At 34.0% G+C, this 19172-nt stretch overlaps 1 protein-coding gene across 1 annotated transcript; it reads right to left on the bottom strand.

The window, feature by feature from the left end:
* Positions 1 to 3698: 3698 nt before the first annotated feature.
* LOC111711211 (balbiani ring protein 3) lies at positions 3699 to 18200 on the bottom strand. Its single transcript, XM_023485498.1, has 12 exons — positions 18097 to 18200; positions 13629 to 14107; positions 13220 to 13465; positions 13014 to 13139; positions 12709 to 12954; positions 12505 to 12630; positions 12300 to 12425; positions 8587 to 8838; positions 8255 to 8500; positions 7715 to 7963; positions 5290 to 7497; positions 3699 to 5210 (listed from the first exon to the last, which is right to left on the bottom strand). Exons 1-12 carry the CDS (start codon positions 18185 to 18187, stop codon positions 4032 to 4034), a joined length of 5574 nt encoding a protein of 1857 aa, XP_023341266.1. The 5' UTR covers positions 18188 to 18200; the 3' UTR covers positions 3699 to 4031.
* Between the last annotated feature and the right edge of the window lie 972 nt (positions 18201 to 19172).

Below are 19172 nucleotides of genomic sequence, written 5' to 3'. Positions count from 1 at the left end.
TGTTGTTTGTCTTTTTATTGACTTCTTATCATTACAGACGCAATATTTATTAGTTAAACAAACAAATGCATACCTAAACTATCTAGTATACATCAATAAGAAAAAGTATTGTAAATTTAAGTTCTTGCTAAATCAAATCCATCCAAATCCACTAAATGACTAATGTATTACAGATAGGGATTGCAGCGAAAAGGAAAAATCATTTCACTTGCGAAAAATGCAAAATTTTTCTCTTTTTCGCAAAATTTTGTTTCAAACTGTTTCAGGAAAAAATGAAAAATTTTCACGAAATAAGAAATGCAAAAATTTTGCAAAAGAATTTGGATTAAAAAAGCAGCTTTTTTGCGAAAATTAATAAAAAAAAGTCTAAATACAGCTTCTACTCCTATGGATTTTTTTCACAAAATTTTGCTTCATTTTTGCATTTTTGCTTCTTTCATTTTCGCGAAATAATGCAAAATTTTGTAAAAAGTTTGCAAAATACAAACCAAAATTTTCGCATTTTTTCTCAAAAGATTTCGTTTGCTGCAATTTTTTATTTAGATTTTAAAAAGCTTTATTAAATGACTTTCTTGTCAAAATATAAATGTGAAGAACGAAACTTTTGTTAAATCATTAGAATATATGCCTTTAAATATGTATACAATATACATACATTTATATTAGTTAAAAATATATTTTCAGTGCATCCAACAGCATTTATGTTAAAACGTATGAAATTTCTACAAAAAGAAACTTGAAGAATATAAAAGGTTTTTTAAGCTCAAAAAGTGTTATTTTAATAATTTCTTAAGAATTAATTCCACAGGGCACATTCAATTAAAAACCTCAAATAAAACTAATCAGTTTTTAAACACACAAACATGAACAGGAACATCTAATTACAAAAAGCTTTCAAGAGTACGTTTGAAAATCAAGCAAGCTACTCTATCAACCATGGGTCACTTAAATTACATTTTTAGTCAGATTTAAAGAAAATGAATAGAAATGAAAATACAAGAAGTTGAAGAAAGATAGACAGAATAATTTCACAAAATATAAATGTATCTTTGTTGTGAGGTAAAATGTATAGTCTTTATGTTAAATGGAAGTGTAATGAAGTCTTAATCTTCTACATAACATCTATATACTAGCCAGAAAAATGTAAATCTTTTATTTAAGAAACAAAAATTAGCTATTAGATTGATAACCAAGTCTAAATATAATGCTCATACACAGCTTTTATTTTATAGCACAGGTATTCCACCTTTACCTGAGCTGATCTTACAGCAAACACTTCAATTTAAGCATTTGTTCAATCATTCTCTATCGCCTAGTTTTTTTGATGAATTATTTGTAAGAAATGCTACAGTTTATGGAAACCTTTATTTTATGAGAAATTTATATGACTTTTATGTGCCGTGAGTAAGAGCAGAATTTCTTAGACGATTTCCTTTTTGCTCATTTCCCACTGCTTGGAATTTTCTTTCATCTGAATTTAAAGAAATAGCTCAAAATCCATTTTTAAAAAATCGTTAAAGCCAAACTTCTTGATAATCTCAAAGATTTTCAATGTGAAAAACTATTTTGTAATTCTTGCTCCTCCCTTTAACTCACATTTATTTTTATGTGTTCCACCCTGAGAAAGAAGGTACCCCACTAGTGTTTCCTTTTTTGGGAAAAAAATTTCCATTTTGGAAATGGAATAATCAGGAAATTTGTTGCGTAAACCAAAATTCCAGGATAATTCCGGTTTACGTGCCATAAACCTTAAAATTTCCAGTTTCCATTTCGTAAACAGGAAATTTTAACACAATGTTAGACATAGAAAGCAATGTTAAAATAGAAATACTGTTATATTTGAAAGGATACCCCCAAAGGCGGGTAACAATACTCTAGTAGTCTTCAAGGCACACACCAATAATAGAACAAAGTAGTTGAACATCTATATTAAAAAGAAACAAAATGGAGTGATAAATAACTAAAGTCAAGAGACACAGATTTGGCACTCAGTGATGGGTTACTCCTATGGCCGGATACTCCTTGGCTGGATACTCCTTGGCTAGATACTCCTTGGCTAGATACTCCTTGGCTAGATACCTTCAACATGGTATCTCCTCAGGCAACATATCTCCTCAGGCAACATATCCCCTCAGGCAGAATATCTCTTCTGGCACCATCTTTGTTTTGGTCTCCTTCAGCATGTTGTTTTCCCACAGCTCCAATCCGTCCAAGCAGTTTCTATTCCTTTGGACTAACTGCTTCTTACCACTGTGGGGAGTTGTCGAATGTCAGCATCCTCTCCTTGTGAGAGCTGGCGCACAACTGGCTTCTTTTTCTTTCCCTCTCTGTGTTCTGAACCCAGATCCTGCCAATTCTTAATCCTGGGGCTAGCTGGCTGGTCAACCCCTGTAGGGGGCAACACTAGATAAGGCAGCTGGAGCTGGGGGAGGGGGGCCAGGTTTGGGTTGATTTGTCCTGAAGAATTTTCCATGCTCTATACTCATCCTCAGCAGGGAGGGAGGTTGGGGATGGTTACAATACATTAAATACACATTTAGTTCTACAATTATATATACACAAATATTTCACTATAGTTCATCATGACTATTTTACAGTTACAGTTTTCACTTTCCCCACAATATTTTTTGACAAGTCAGTTTTTATTTTTCGAGAGGGTCATCGGATAGGCTTATGCCCCCCCTCCCCCTCAGGATGGGAGGAAATAAACTATATAAATAACAGTTTATAAAAACTAGGCTTTAAACTGGTGAATTAAAAAATAATAAACTGCAACGTTTTTTCCCGCATAAATTTTTAACTTGGGCCATGGGAGTTGCCTCACAAATGTTGGGCTCGGTCGGTTCAGCTGTTGGACGTTTATTGGATACAAAAAGACAAACAAACAGACAAGCAAAGTATATATATAGAGTGAGAACCAGAAAACTCTGGAATAGGAGGACGACTTTTAGACTTAAATTATGACTCTAAATAGTTCAATGAACATGAGACAGGGCAATTATGTAGTATATACGATACTGTATACAGACCAATTTAAAAGTGATTTTATAAGTTACTATTTAACCTATTTGCTTTATAACAACATCAATTAGACTCAAGGATTGCTATACATGTCGTCTGCATCTCCACAGTTTTCTGTAGAGGAAATTATTTTGAGACATGGCAGTCAGGATTTATGTTATTTCATGATAATTCACAGTAGTCTTACTTTAAATACAGCTACACCAGGCGCACATTCTATTATTCTGTAGACAGTATTACTTACTTGATTTATCTTTTACATAATTTTAAGATGTCTTCAACGTTTTCCAGAAAATTCCAGAACAATTGTTCTTTAAACCTGAATTTTTCGGAACACTATTCCGTAAACTGGAATTTTCCGGAACACTATTCCATAAAGTTCCGTAATTCCAGAAAAACGTCCCGGAAATTTCCGATTTACATAAAAAAATTGTTCCAGAATTCCGTATTTCCAGAACCTTTTCCATACTGGAAATGGAAAAAATTTTCAGATCATTTCCGTATTTTAACTGTAACCCGGAATTCCGATGGAAACCCTATACCCGACCTCTCCTTGAAAGTTTCCTGTACGTGTATGAACTGTATCCTCTCCAGTAGCTCAAGCTCCCTCCATCCCATGAGCAGCATGATAAACAGCCCCTGGCTATCAATGCCTCCCCGTCTCAAGTTTTCATAAATATGCTTTATAAATATTTTATTCCATATGTAATGTAAGCTTGGGACAAAAATATGTATTTGATTTGATTTGATATGATAATAAAACAAGACATTAATATATATGTTCCCTCTGGCTGGCCAAGCCCAAAGGGCTGGACTGAATGGGCTGAAATTTTTTTTGTGGATTCTTATGGGTAGTCTGAGGGTGACATACACTAAATTTTTGTATTTTTTTATTTATTTTTTTCAAATTTTTTTTTTTTAATATTACATTTTTTTTCATGGGCAACATGCCAAAATCTAGTATTTGAGTGACAGAATGCCCTATAAAAAAGAAATACATAGAACCCATCTCAAGGACAAGGACATTTCCCCTTACACAAAACTGGACTTCTTTTACATTTAGCTGTACAGTAATTGTCATAAGTCAATCCATTTTTCCCACAAACAGGAGTATAATGATCCGAGCAGTTACAGTTGCAAGGGCATTCCCCTTTGCATCTTTTGGGAACATTTCTGCACTTTGCTTCACATTCACTTCTGTAGGTCACACCGTCCACCCCACAAACAGGTGCATAGATTAACTCCAAGGGGCAATTGCAACAAGGGCAATGACCCTCACATGCAGCTTCAGTATTGTTGCATTTAGCTTGACTTGGGTTTGTGTATGTTATTCCATCATTGCCACAAACAGGAGCATACTCAAAGGTAGATATACAAGGATCAGGCTGACAGGGACATTCTCCTTCACACTGGACTACAACAGATGCACAATTTGCATTACACTTACTAGCATAGGTTGTCCCATCAACACTGCAAACAGGTTGGTACTCCTTTGGGCATGAACATTGACTTTTACAAGGGCAATTCCCTTCACAGGCGACTAAAATGTTGTGACATTCAGCCTGACAAGAATTGTCATAAGTAGCTCCATCTATTCCACAAACAGGGTTGGACTCATTATTGCAAATACAAAATTTAGGTTTGCATGGGCATTCTCCAGTGCAAGCTTCTTCTGTGTGGTTGCATTGAGCAAAACAGAGATTGTAGTATGTTACTCCATCAGTACCACATACTGGAATTTTACAGGGAGGGCATTCACAAAATCCATTTTGGCATGGACATTCTCCTTTGCATGCTTGGTCTGTGTGACTACATCTTGCTTGACACAGATTTCCATAGGTGTTCCCATCAGAACCACAAACAGGGTCATACTCAAGAGTGCAAATACATGGTTCTTGTTTACAAGGACATTCCCCTTTGCATGCTAATAAGGTATTACTACAGTTTGCATTGCACGGATTGGAATATGTTATTTTATCTACTCCACATACAGGATCATACTCAAAGGTGCAAATACATTGATTTTCACAAGGACAAGCCCCCTTACATTCTTCTGCTACATTATTACAATTTGCTTGACAGAGATTAGGGTAAGTAACTCCATCAACTCCGCAAACAGGATTCCTTTCATTAGGGCAAATACAAGAATCAACCTTGCATGGGCATGTCCCCTCACATTTAAGGCCAACCTGATCAGATAATTAGATATAAAGTCACAGAGTTTAATAATCATGTTCATTAAATTAAGTTATGTAAAGCAAGACTTACCTTTGCACAATTTATCTCACAGATATTTGGATAGGTAAAGCCATCAACTCCACAAACTGGGTTAAATAATTCTTCACAAGCACATTTTTTGCAAGGACATTCACCTTTGCATTCTTCTTCAATGTTTTTACATTTTGCTTCACAAGAGTTTTTATAAGTAATTCTATCCACTCCGCAAATAGGGTTCCATTCATTGGAGCAAACACATTTTCGCTTGCATGGACATTCTCCTTTGCAGTCCTCTCCAACCTTTGCACATGCAGCCTGACATGGGTTACCATATGTCATCCCATTAATACCACAAATAGGGTCATACTCAAGTGTACAAATACATTCTAAAATTGGACAAGGACATTTACCTTTACATTGTCTTTCCACATTTTTACATCTTGCAAGACAAGAATTATCATATGTCTTTCCATCAACCCCACAAATTGGGCTATATACTGACATACATTTACAAGGTGTTTTGCATGGGCATTCCCCTTTACATTCTTCATCTACATTTTCACATTTAGCAAAGCATGGATTTGAAAAGGTTTTTCCATTAACACCACAGACAGGAGCATATTCGTCTGTGCATATACATGGGGGTTTGCATGGACATTCTCCTTCACATTCTACCTCCACTTCTTCACATTTTGCTGTGCATGCATTTCGGTATGTCTTTCCATCAACCCCACATACAGGAGCATATTTGTCTCTGCAGATACAAGGGGTTTTGCATGGACATTCTCCTTCACATTCTTTCATTACATTCTCACATTTTCCAATACATCCATTTTGGTATGTTTTCCCATCAACCCCACATACTGGAGCATATATTTTTGTACAGCTACAAGGTGGTTTGCATGGACATTCCCCTTCACATTCTTCCTTCACTTCTTCACATTTTGCTCTGCATGCATTTGGGTATGTCTTCCCATCAACCCCACATACAGGAGCATATTCTTCTGTGCAGATACAAGGGGGTTTGCATGGACATCCTCCTTCACATTGTTCCTCTACATTATCACATTTTGCAGTGCATCTATTTTGGTATGTCTTCCCATCAACCCCACATACTGGAGCATATATTTTGGTACAGTTACAAGGTGGTTTGCAGGGACATTTACCATCACATTTGAAATTCACATCTTCACATCTTGCACGACAGAGATTATCATAGGTCTTTCCATCTTCACCACATACAGGGTAGTACTCCTCTGAACATATACAAGGGGGTTTGCATGGACATTCCCCTTTGCATTTTTCCTCTACATCCTCACATTTAGCAATGCATGCATTATCATAGGTCTTACCATTTACACCACAAACAGGATCATATTCTTCTGTACATATGCATGGAGGTTTACAAGGGCATTCTCCATTGCATGCAATTATTACATGTTCGCAATTTGCAGTGCAACGGTTATCATATGTTTTTCCATCTTCACCACATACAGGGAAGTACTCTTCTGTGCAAATACAAGGTGGTTTGCATGGACATTCCCCTTTGCACTTTTCCTCTACTTTCTCACATTTTGCACTGCATCCATTATCATAGGTCTTACCATTTACACCACATACAGGAGCATATTCTGCTGTACAGATGCATGGTGGTTTACAAGGACACTCTCCTCTACATGCCTCACTTACATTATTACATCTCGCATTACAAGGATTTCCATATGTAACTCCATCTCCTCCACAGATAGGGTCATGTACTGCAGGACAAATGCATGGTGTCTTACATGGACATTCTCCAATACATCGCTGTGGAATTCCCTTACACTTGGCTTCGCAAGAGTTTCCATATGTCATACCATCTACTCCACATACTGGGTTCCATTCTTGGGAACACTCACAAGACACTGTTTCACAGGGGCATTCTCCTTTGCAACTCTCTCCTATATGTTTACATTTAGCTGCACATTGATGTACATAAGTCACCCCATCCATCCCACATACTGGATCAGAGAATTCATTCTCTGCGGTTGGGATCCACTTGTGTTCAGGAGTGCAAATACATTTATCTCCTTCACAGGGACATTCCCCTTTACAAGTAACTTCCATGTTTTGACATTTAGCTAAACAGAGATGTCCATAAGTTTGACCATCTAAGCCACAAACTGGGTCGTAAATATAATCAACAACAATCAGTGGATCTTCATTGCAATAACACTCTTCAGCAGGGCAAGGGCATTCTTCTTCACATTGCATTTCAACCTAGGACATTTTTTTAATTTCCTGAATGTAATACCTCTATTTTCAACAACAAGATCTTCATTGAAAATATGAAAAATATGAAAAATCTTATTAATGACCAAAATAATAAACCTGATTATGACTTATGGTACTATAATTAACATTAACTTTGTTCCAAATTTATCTTTATTTTCATCCATTAAAGATTTATTTCAATGAAAATTCATAGTTTACATACCTGGGCGCAATCAAGTTCACAGATGTTGGAATAAGTTACACCATCGCGACCACAACATGGTGTATAGATATCTGGACATGAACATTTATTGCATGGACACTCACCCTTACAGGCTTCCTCTGCATTGTAACATGCAGCTTCGCAAGAGTTTTCATAGGTATATCCATCCTTTCCACAGACAGGGTTCCATTCATTAGTGCAGTTACAGGACAGTTGGCAAGGACATTCTCCATTACATTGTATTTCAACCTAGAATTGTGATATCATTGTAAAAAAGTATGGTTTGAAGTAAGAAAAAACCAAATATTCAGAGCTTGACATTTCAGATACCAAGATTAATGCTTGAATGGTAGAACTCTCAATGGTTGTGCTTGTACAGGGATTTCCAAAAGAGAGGATTAAGCAGACAATCAAAAGTGTCCATAGTGGATATCAATATATAGCATTAAGGATAAAGGGTATCTAATTCAAGATTTTTTAGCTCTGATTATTTAGGTTATTTTCTATTGTTCTGAATTATTGCAAATTTGTAAAGTTTACCTGGGAGCAGTCAGCTTCACATTTATTTCTAAAAGTATCTCCATTGACCCCACAAACTGGATCATAGTTTCCAGGGCAATCACAGCAGGGACATTCCCCAGCACATTCTTCCGATACATTTTTGCATTTTGCTTCACAAGGATTCTCATAAGTAACCCCATCAATACCGCAAACAGGGTTCCAATCATTTCCACAGGTACATAGAACTGTGTTGCAAGGACACTCTCCCTCACATTCTAATTCCACCTAAAAAAATAAATTTTTTAACCAGAATATTTTTAACTCAAAAATTAAACCCAAATATGTCAAATTGGAAGAATTGTTTAGGATACCTGAGCACACTCAATCTCACATAAATTTTTATATGTCACGCCATCTAGACCACAACATGGGAGATATAAATCTGGACATGAACAGTTATTCTTGCAAGGACATTCTCCCTTACAGGCTTCTTCTATATTGTGACATTGTGCTTTACAAGGGTTGTCATAGTTTCTTCTATCTACACCACAAATTGGATTGAACTCTTCAGTACAAATACAACCATTTGGGCATGGACATTCTTCTTCACATTCCAGTGGGACCTAATTGGTAGAGATGTCAACGATAGTGTAACGTAACGTAAAATGTACGTTTTTGTACGTTATGTTACAATAATGTGTATCGTTTGGATATATTCTATATAACGTGAATGTTAAACGTTAACGTTAGAGGAGCTCATACCTAACGTTGACGTTAAACGTTAACGTTAGAGGAACATACCCCCAACGTTAGCGTTTTGTGGTAATGTAACATTATTTTTCTAATATCTACAACTTTTTTGACCATAACGTGAAGAAATGTTTTGTTTCCATGGGGAGCTTGAAAGTCTAACGTTTGAAAAATTAATTTTAATTTGATTAAATATTGTAACGAAAGGATTTCTATTTCAAAGTTCAACTTATAAAAAGTGTAACGTTGTATAACTAAAAAATGCATTACTGTTAATGAAAACGTTTTTAAACGTTTTCCCTTACAGTATAATGAAAAATTTAACGTTTCAGAAATGGGTTATTATTTTAATAATCAGGAAACAAAATTTTTTTCTACAGAGTAAAATTTTATTAATGTAACATAAAACATTTAAAAAATGTAATTCTGTAAATCTAAACGTTCCATAACCTTTCCCTAAATACTAAATTGATTAGTCTAACGTTAGATATATTTCGGATGAAAATGTTGTTAATAAAACGATAGACTATGAGGACTGAGTTTTAACTTCAAAAGTGAAACAATAATTCTGCCATTCGACTGATGATTATGACAGCAAAGACTAATGGTTTTTCATTTCAAGTTTAAAGGAAATGAGTTTATGCCACAAACTCTAATTTTCATTTACTATATCTTTTCAATCCGATGTCGTAGACCATTAATATTGAAATATACAAGGTTTAAACCATCGGGTTGGAAAGATATAGGGATTAGTAAATTTGAAAAAAAAGTTCCTTTCCAAAGTGTATAAACGAGTTTTTTTGTAACATGCTATTAGTGAAAATTCAAATCTTATAAATGTTTCTTGAACATTAAAGGTTTTTGATTTGCCATTGTTTGATGAAACCCACTAAAACTCTGGAAAAGGAAGACGACATTAAGAAATTTTACATATGCATTTTCTGTTATAAAGCAAATGATTTACTATTAGCAAAAAACTCAACTTATTAAGTGGAACGGGTCTGTGAAAAGACACAATTGCTGGATTTCATGTTTATTTGACTACTTGAAATCATAACTTCAGTTGGCATGGTTCATGTTTTAGGTTGAAAAATTTAGAAATGTATATACTGAAATGCAAAAATATTTTATCAATTGGAAAATGCGTGTTATGTTTTATTCATCAGTAGAGTTTTATGAAACTTTAGAATAGAATAAAAAACTGATTTTTTAATCGTTTTTTAAAAACAAGAAAGAAAAAATGTTTAATACTTCTATTTCGCGTTGTAGGTGTAAAAAAAAAATTTAGCACTTGTCTTACTACATTTTATATTTTTTAACCCCAAACATGAACTCTGAAAACATTTTTATTATGGTTTGTAAACTAAAACTAATGCCACTTTTTTACTCACTTTGTAAGTAACATAAAAACAAAACAAAAAAAGAACTAAAAATTCGCCACATATTATAATTTTCTTATCTCTACATCTTTGCAAGCTGGTGTTGTATACTTTTGATATTTCAAGCTATGACTTCAGTTAGATAAGAATGTCTACAGGAATTGAGTTGTTCACAAACTTATATTTCTAATCCCTATATCGTTGCTACCTAATGTTGTAGACCTTAGATATGAATTCTGTTTGATAGAAGAAAAGGGTCAATTTGCATTGAGTAAAAAAAGAAAAAAATAATCCTAAACTAATCTAAAATAATTTAGAACTACTGATCCACATGCAAAAGTGGTTTGCCTTGCCGAATTTTAACTCATTTTATGAAGTGTCCCAAAACATGTCTATTTGTTAAGTACGTCGAATACACGATGATATTTCATCCTCCATTTAAAGAGGGCCATGCTCGATTCCCAATGGTAACGTGTATTCCTTTATCTGATTGATGATATAAAAATAGCAGCGTTTTCCTATCTTGTAAATGTATGCTGGACATGCCACTCCATAAATGGAAGGTCACTTGAAATTACGTCTCTAGTCCCTTTAAGACACACAAGTCTATTGCTAAAAACTTTCATTCACAAAAGTTAAAAATCGTTAAAAATAATAATTTTATAACATCTTTATATTGCATAATACATATTCTTCTACACATTAACAATACAAAGGTTAACAATACAACAGCTACATACAGGGTGAGTAAACATTTTTTTCCATGGTTCATGTTTTAGGATGAAAAATACTAAAGTATCAATGTAATTATCACGGCAAAAATCTTGCAATGCTTTCCTTTAGAAACAATATTATTTTTAATGAAGTGTAACGTAAGAAACATTAAGGCTTGAACATTTTAATACAACGCAACGTATAAAACATTTTTTCAAATATTTCTTATAAACGAAACGATTAAACAGTTTTGATTGTCAGTTGTAAAAAAGTGTAACAAAAATGTTTTCACAATAACGTTTCGATAAATCGTAACGTAAGCAAAGGTGCATTTTAGTAAAATTTCTAAACGTAATTAAAAGAGTTTATATTGGAAAAGTTAAGATAAAACGTAACGTTAACAAAAATATTCTTTGCACTGAAATGCATTGCAACGCACAGAACCATGCCCCAATGACATTTTATTAAAGCAAAACGTTTGTCATCTTTTAGATCATATCCCAAGTGAAAGTGTAACGTAAGGTCTCTTAAAATATTTACCTTGCATGAAAGTGGAACGTTAAAAAAATGTGGTTATATTACATAAGCTTTAACGCAACGTTGGGAAAGTTTTTTAAAACGGAAAATGCAAAAGCATAACGGAGCTTACTGTTTTTTCACTAACATTTACTAAAGCTTAACGTTGTATAAGGTATTCAAGTGCTGAAAATTCATAACGTAACATTACTCTATGCCATAAAATTTCATAATATGCAACGTAACGTTTCAAACGTTTATACTTTTGATGAACACTATCGTAACGAAAGCTAAAATCTTGAAAAATCAAAACGTTGACATCTCTACTAACTGGAAAACAAACTTCATTAATTGAATCTAGATTCCACCATGGAGATTTTCAAAAAATAATTAGACTAGACTTGTTTAATGCTTCATGCCCCTTTTCTAGTAATAATTTTAGCTGTTAATTAGTACTCTTTAAGTTGCCATTTTTCTTAGTAAATCATGTTCACATATTTTTCAATTTTAACTTGGATCATTTTTAAAAATGATAAAAGTCAACAATTTTTTGTTTAAATGTTTTTGTCTAAAACAATCAAACACCATTCCCTGGGGTTATGTAAGTTGCAACAAGAAATTTGGGCACAGCCTGTTTCACCATTTTATCAAAAATCGCCTATACACAGAGAGACTGGCAAGCAACAAATACACATGTATTAAAGTTCAAAAGAAAATTAAGGTACCTTAGCACAATCAAGCTCACATTTATTTGAGTAAGTTAAACCATCAGCTCCACAAACTGGGTCAAAGATTCTTGTGCACATACATTTCTCTGGACATGGACATTCTTGTTGACATTGAACTTCTACCTAAGCATATTACTGGTAATTATGACATTTCTTCCTACAATGGAATCAACTTCATTGTTAATACTCATAACTCATATACCTGTGCACAAACAGACTCACAATGATTAGGATAAGTGACACCATTTACTCCACAAACAGGTTCATTTACATCTGTGCACTCACATGTACTGATGCATGGACACTCTTTCTCACATCCCTCTTTAACCTAAGTACATTTTCCATTTTAAAGATAGTAGTCCACCATTGGGATTATGTTTGAATAATAGATAGCTGGAAGTGTTACCTCTGCACAATTTTGTTCACAAAGAATAGGCTGGATGACTCCGTCACCTTTACAATGTGGTGAGATTTCTGTACATTCACAAGTTTTACAGGGACATTCCCCCTGACATGCTACTTCTACTTCATTGCATAAAGCATTGCAAGAGTTTTGATATGTGAGACCATTTACTCCACAAACTAGATCTGGAGCACTGTTACAATCACATTTTTTTGGACATGGACACTCTTGTTGGCATTGAATGTCAACCTAAGTAAAATTAAAACTGAATTGAAATATTTTCATCTTTTAATACATGGCATATGTACCTGCCCGCAAACAGACTTACAACTGTTAGGATAAGTGACCCCATTTACTCCACAAACTGGGTCATTAACATCTGGGCACTCAAATGTGCAATCACATGGACACTCCTCCTCACATCCCTCCGGAACCTAAGTGCATCAACCTTTTATGTGCAGTCCACTATTAGATTTATATTTCAATACAATTTAAACATTGTCAAAAGTGTTACCTTTCCACAATCTAGTTCACATTGAAAGGACTTGATAACTCCATCACCAATACAGGATATTGAGATTTCTGGACATTCGCAAGTTTTACAGGGACATTCTCCCTCACAAGCAATATCTGTATTGCTGCAGGCAGCTTTGCATGCATTTTCATATGTGTCTCCATCTACTCCGCACACTGGGGCCAGCTCTTCTGTGCATTCACATTTCGATGGACAAGGGCATTCCTGCTCACATTCTGGTTCCACCTTAGAAGCACAATTTTAACTCTTTGGAATCAATACAATGTCCTCCTCTCTATAATATATATTTTTTTTTAATGTCTCATGGCTTTAATTGCCAATCTTTTTCTGATCACGAGGTCGGAAAAAATTTCAATGTTTTCTTCTAAAATGGATTAAAATTGAATACCTGTGCACAGTCTAGTTCGCATATGTTGTCATATGTAACTCCATCAGTACCACAGCATGGTGTATAGGTCTCTGGACAATCACATATTTTACATGGACATTGACCTTTACAAGCTTGTAGAACATAACTACTACTGGCCTGACAAGGATTCTTGTAGGTTATCCCATCTTTGCCACAAACAGGATCCAAAATATCCTCACAATTTGCAGGATTGCAAGGACATTTTCCTGTGCATGCATCTGTTGTGTGGTTACACTCAGCATGACAATGGTTCTCATAAGATATTCCATCCATGCCACACACAGCAATATTACATGGCGGACATTCATTGAAACATTGTTCCACACATGGGCATTCACCTTCACATTCTATGTCTGTCAAAGTGCAGTCCGCCATGCATCGATTGGGATATGTTATTCCATCCACTCCACACACAGGGTCCTCAGGGTTTAGCCAGCATTCACACTCTCTCCATCCCCCTAGTTTTTTTCTTTATAATTAAAACAATGCTTAATATTTTTAGCTTTTTTAACTTCATAACATTGGCTGGTTGGTGTTCCAAAACAAATGAAAAGTTTTGTATTAATAAAATTGAAAAATTGCTATTATAACATGTGTCACATATTAATTGTTAATATTTGTCAAAAGGAAAAATCAACACTTTTCCAGTGTACTTTTAAAATTTTTAAAACTCTCCCCAAAAAATTAAAGTTAGAGGTATAATTTGTGTTGGTTTATGGAAAATCAATGTCAGACAAAAAGAGCCCAATCAGAATATAGTTAACCCTATCTCTGCTGAGTTATTTGACCCCCCCTCTAAATCCCATTTTTGATGTCCAAATATGAGAAATGATACATCATTGGAAAGCTCTTGAATTGAATTTTTTATCGCAAAATCCAGTTATCTATATATAAACTAGAAATTCAAGGCGCTTCGCGCCCTTCTTTCTAGCCTTAGAGGGCGCTTCGCGCCCATCTCCTAAATTAATTGTGAACATGTTCTCTTTGTGTACATCGTAAAACAAAACAAAAATAATTCGCGGATTTTCACAAAAAATTTCGTGGATTTTNAGGGTTAAGAGGGAAAAAAATTAAGTAAGAAATAGAGAAAATCAAAACCTTTCTTGTGAAAATGTGATGTTTTTCCTTTAAGGAAAAGGGAGAAAGGGAAGGGGGATGATGGAATGAAAAGGAAAGGGGAATGTAAAGAGGAAATTTATTTTTTTAACTGCTAGTTCTTTCACACAGAAAACCAGGCAAAGCTATTTTTCCCCTAGATGGCAATGTCATGTTTTCACCCTTTAAAAAGCTAAAATATTATTGTACACATTCATGTGTAAAAGAAGCAAGAATTAATTATATTTTAAAAATCTGTATGCGATGGGATGGAATGGGATGCGATGGGATGGGATGGGATGAGAACTACCCTTACTACCCCAACTACCGACTGTTTTTTAGAGAGACCCCACCCTGACCCTTGAAGTTGAATCTGAATGGCAACTACCCTTACTACCCCAACTACCGTCTGTTTTTTAAAGAGACCCCATCCCCACTCTGTGTTTATTCTATGCGCATGGTATACAATATGGGTATCGATTCCCATTAAATCACATGTGTTAAGCTTGTTTCTGGCATTCCTAACACTCTCCGACCTTTAATATCCTCACCACCCACCTTCTGAAGGGTGCACATTTCGTCGTCAAAAAAAAGGCATTTTATACAGTAAATTGACCCCCCCCTCCCCCCAGCAGGAATAGGGTTAAGCAAAAATCTGTACAAAGAATTCTTTGTTCATGACAAATGTTGTGCAGGAAAAATGATTTAAAGGACAAATGATAGGTAGGTGAAATGATGAATTTGCAAAGGACTTGTAGGACACATGATGTGTTTTGAAAATGGTGTATAAGACAAATTGTGTACAAGAGAATTATGTACAGGACAAATAATGTGTGGGATATATGACGTTTATGAAAAATTATGTATAGAAAAAAATTATGTGTAGGACAAATGATTTGTAGATGATGTAAATGATGTGTGTCATAATTCATGTGTAGAACATATGAAGTGTATGAACAATCATGTGTAGGACAAAAATTGTGTAGAACATGTTATGTGAAGGAAAAATTATGTGCATTGTAGGACAAACTATGTGCGGGACATATGAAGTTTGTGAAAAATTATGTGCAGGACAGCATGACGTGTAGGACAAATAATGTGTGTGAAAATTATAGTGCAAAGGCAAAATGATCCTCATTTTACACTGATTAAAAGCAATTAAACTAATTATGTGAAAAATACTAATATATTTTTAATGATTTTCTTAAAACTATTGAATTGATTGTTTTTTAACTATGTTGAGTAGATTTTATTAAAATCTGTTGAACTGATTTTATTAAAACTATTGAACTGATTTTATTAAAACTATTAAACTGATTTTATTAAAACTAGTGAACTGATTTTATTAAATCTATTGAACTGATTTCATTAAAACTTAAACTGATTTTATTAAAACTATTTAACTTATTTTATTAAAACTATTGAACTGATTTTATTAAATCTATTGAACTGATTTTATTAAAACTATTGAACTGATTTTTTAAAAACTATTAAACTGATTTTATTAAATCTATTGAACTGATTTAATTAAAAATTGTATGTATGAAAACTGATAAAATAAGTTGTTTATCAGTGATAATCTGCATTTGTTGAATCTTGAATATACAGGGTTACGCACAAGGAATACGACTTTAATGACAACCTAAAAATCGTTAACTNACCTAAAAACGTCTTGCATTATAACGCTGAAACTTCTTCACTTTTTCAACGTCAAGGTTGTGCAAAAATTTTGGCAAAGTTTTCGCGAAAGAGATTGAACGAAAATTTTGAAACCCTAATCAAAGTCCCTCTGTCTTCGATTGTCGGAAAGGGGCTTATCGCTGTTTTCTTAGTCTGCAAAAACCCTAGTAGCGCCACTGCCATTGCATGATTTTCAAACAATTATCACAAAATTTCCCTATGGTATGTACTTTTCAATGTCGTCTGACTTTTTTATATAATCAGTGTTACATGATATAAAGAGAAATTAGTTAAGATTATGACTTTTCACCAAAATTGTCTTATTCTGAACGAATTTCTACATATCGTTATAAATTTCGGATGCACATAAAATAAGTCCCTCGCACTCTGTGCTTTAGTAACTTTGAATTCGAACAGGACCTGCCCAGTTTGTACCGGCCTGCCAGATAACAGTGTGTACTGACCCGATCCTTTGGTAGCCCGGTTCTTGACCTTATTCTGTAAAGTACGTCGTCCTAACCAGACTAACGTACGACATGGGTCAATTTTCTTGGCATAGTCCCGTCGGAGGGCTAACTATGACAACTACCATGGCTAGTTCAGACTGTTTACAGTACCCGGCCTAATCCTAAGACTATTTGACCGACCCCACTGGCTTAGTCCACAGTGCACGATTCACGAAACATGACAGTATAACAAGACGTCTTGAGTGTCGTCTTTGGTTTTTAAAATAGTTAACGGCATTAATTTGCAAACCCTAGTTTAGAAGTAAAATTCTAGAGTTAATAGTCACAAAATATCCTAGTCTTGGCATTTCCAAAATGTAGTCTGCCTTGTGTGTGCTCTCAAGTCTCAATATAACCCGAGATATGTTTAATGTTGTTCAGATTTAGATAAATTTGGTTTTATTAAGAAAAATTAAATATGAACAAAATGCTCATGTACCTCTGGTGATATTGACAGCACAAAAAAGACAGATCCTATTTTGAAAATCCCAGAATTTTTTGGTTATTATTTCAAGAATCATGCAGGTGAAAGAAGGTCGAAATAAAAAAAATCCACATATCAAAGACGACTTTCAAATCGTCTTGCTGCTGTCGTGTTTCGTGGGATATGTTATGTCAGATTAATCAGGTTATGCATGCAGATTTTTTGACGCAAATGATTTCGAAATTTACAGAATATCTCTCTAGCGTCATATTTCGTTAAAAGTCATGTATTATGTTACAGGGTTAATAGAGATTCAGTCTGCTTATAAACAGTCTCATCAATTAAAAGTGTGGCAAGTGGCAAAGTGGGCTTAGAGGGCTTAGATTTTACTGCTTTGACTCACTTGTATTTTTTCTGTAGCCCTTCACATGTAAGCACTATAAAGCACTTGTTGTTAAAGCTTTGGTTTTTAACAAGTAATTGGCAAAATTCTCATAAATTTTGATTGAGAGCGTGAGACCTTTGAACCACAATGGGTTACTCACAAAGGGTGAGACTGGCTGTAAAGACGACATGACGAATTCCAGGCTAAATATAATCGGTTTGTGGCTTATTTAATGATAAAGCAGAGAAATAAACAAGTTTAAAGTTTCAGGAAATACAAAATTTAAGGAAACAGACAATATAAATTCTGTACAGTCGTCAATAAAGTCTAATTCTTTGTTAATAATGCTGTACTTACCACTGCAATATGCCTTGGGAATTATAAAGACGAAAATTATGAACATTTTAATCTTTAATTCTGAATATCTCCTCCTTGTCAGGCCTATCATTGTTGACTAAAGCCTAGATATGGATCAATATGTTTGTGTAATATTATTGGTTCAAAACAAGATTTAAGCACCATTAAAACTGTTCTTAAATCAATAATATTTTCAATCTGTGTGATCTACTTATCATTAAAATAATCATATTGCTAAAAAGCGTTTTTTTAAATGCAACTTCTAAAATGCTTATCTAAGATGTTTATAATGACCTTTTTGTGATGTATTTTTTGACCAGAGGTTTTTTTCCTCTTTTTTTGCATACACACACCCTTTTTAAAATATTTGTTAGCAAAGCAATATTCTCAATTTGAATGTTTTTATTTATGATGTGCCATGTCTCTCATTAAAACTAGAGATTTTGAGACATATCCTGGTGTTAGAGTGTTATTTTTTTTTACTATTTAAAAATGTTCGCTGTTGCAATATTATATCACTTACATTTGATGCATAGACACTAACAAAGCCATGATATTATGTAAACTGATATATAAATCTTAATGTGCATCATAAAATATTTACAAATATTTTTTTAAATCATCATAAAATATCAGTGAACAAATAAAAAAATTGCAGGGATTAATTTTTTAGACTTTTCATCCTGATCATCTGCAGTAAATACAGGGTGTCCCACGAAACATAACAGTTGGTAAATAGTTTTGAATGTCGTCTTCCATAAAATGATTAGATATTACAGGCAGTTTAATTCGTTCTTTGCTCAAATTCATTTTACTTTGATTTCTTTATTTCATCAATTATTTATTTATTCATTTAATCATTTATTCATTTATTCATTAAGTTATTCATAATATGACTCCTATATAATATTTTTATTATTGTTTTTGGTATTAAACAACTTAACAAATTATGGAAGAAGACATTCTAAACTATTTACCAAACGCCTTCTGGGACAAATTGTAGATTAAAAAAAGTGCAAGGAACCGAAATTGCTTGAAAATGAAAATGAATAACTTCAGCTTAAAATTAAGACCAT

Source organism: Eurytemora carolleeae, unplaced genomic scaffold (assembly GCF_000591075.1).
Source record: "Eurytemora carolleeae unplaced genomic scaffold, Eaff_2.0 scaffold1131, whole genome shotgun sequence".
NCBI lineage: Eukaryota > Metazoa > Arthropoda > Copepoda > Calanoida > Temoridae > Eurytemora > Eurytemora carolleeae.
Note: the sequence above shows the minus strand (reverse complement) of the source record. Positions and strands in the feature narration are given on the sequence as shown.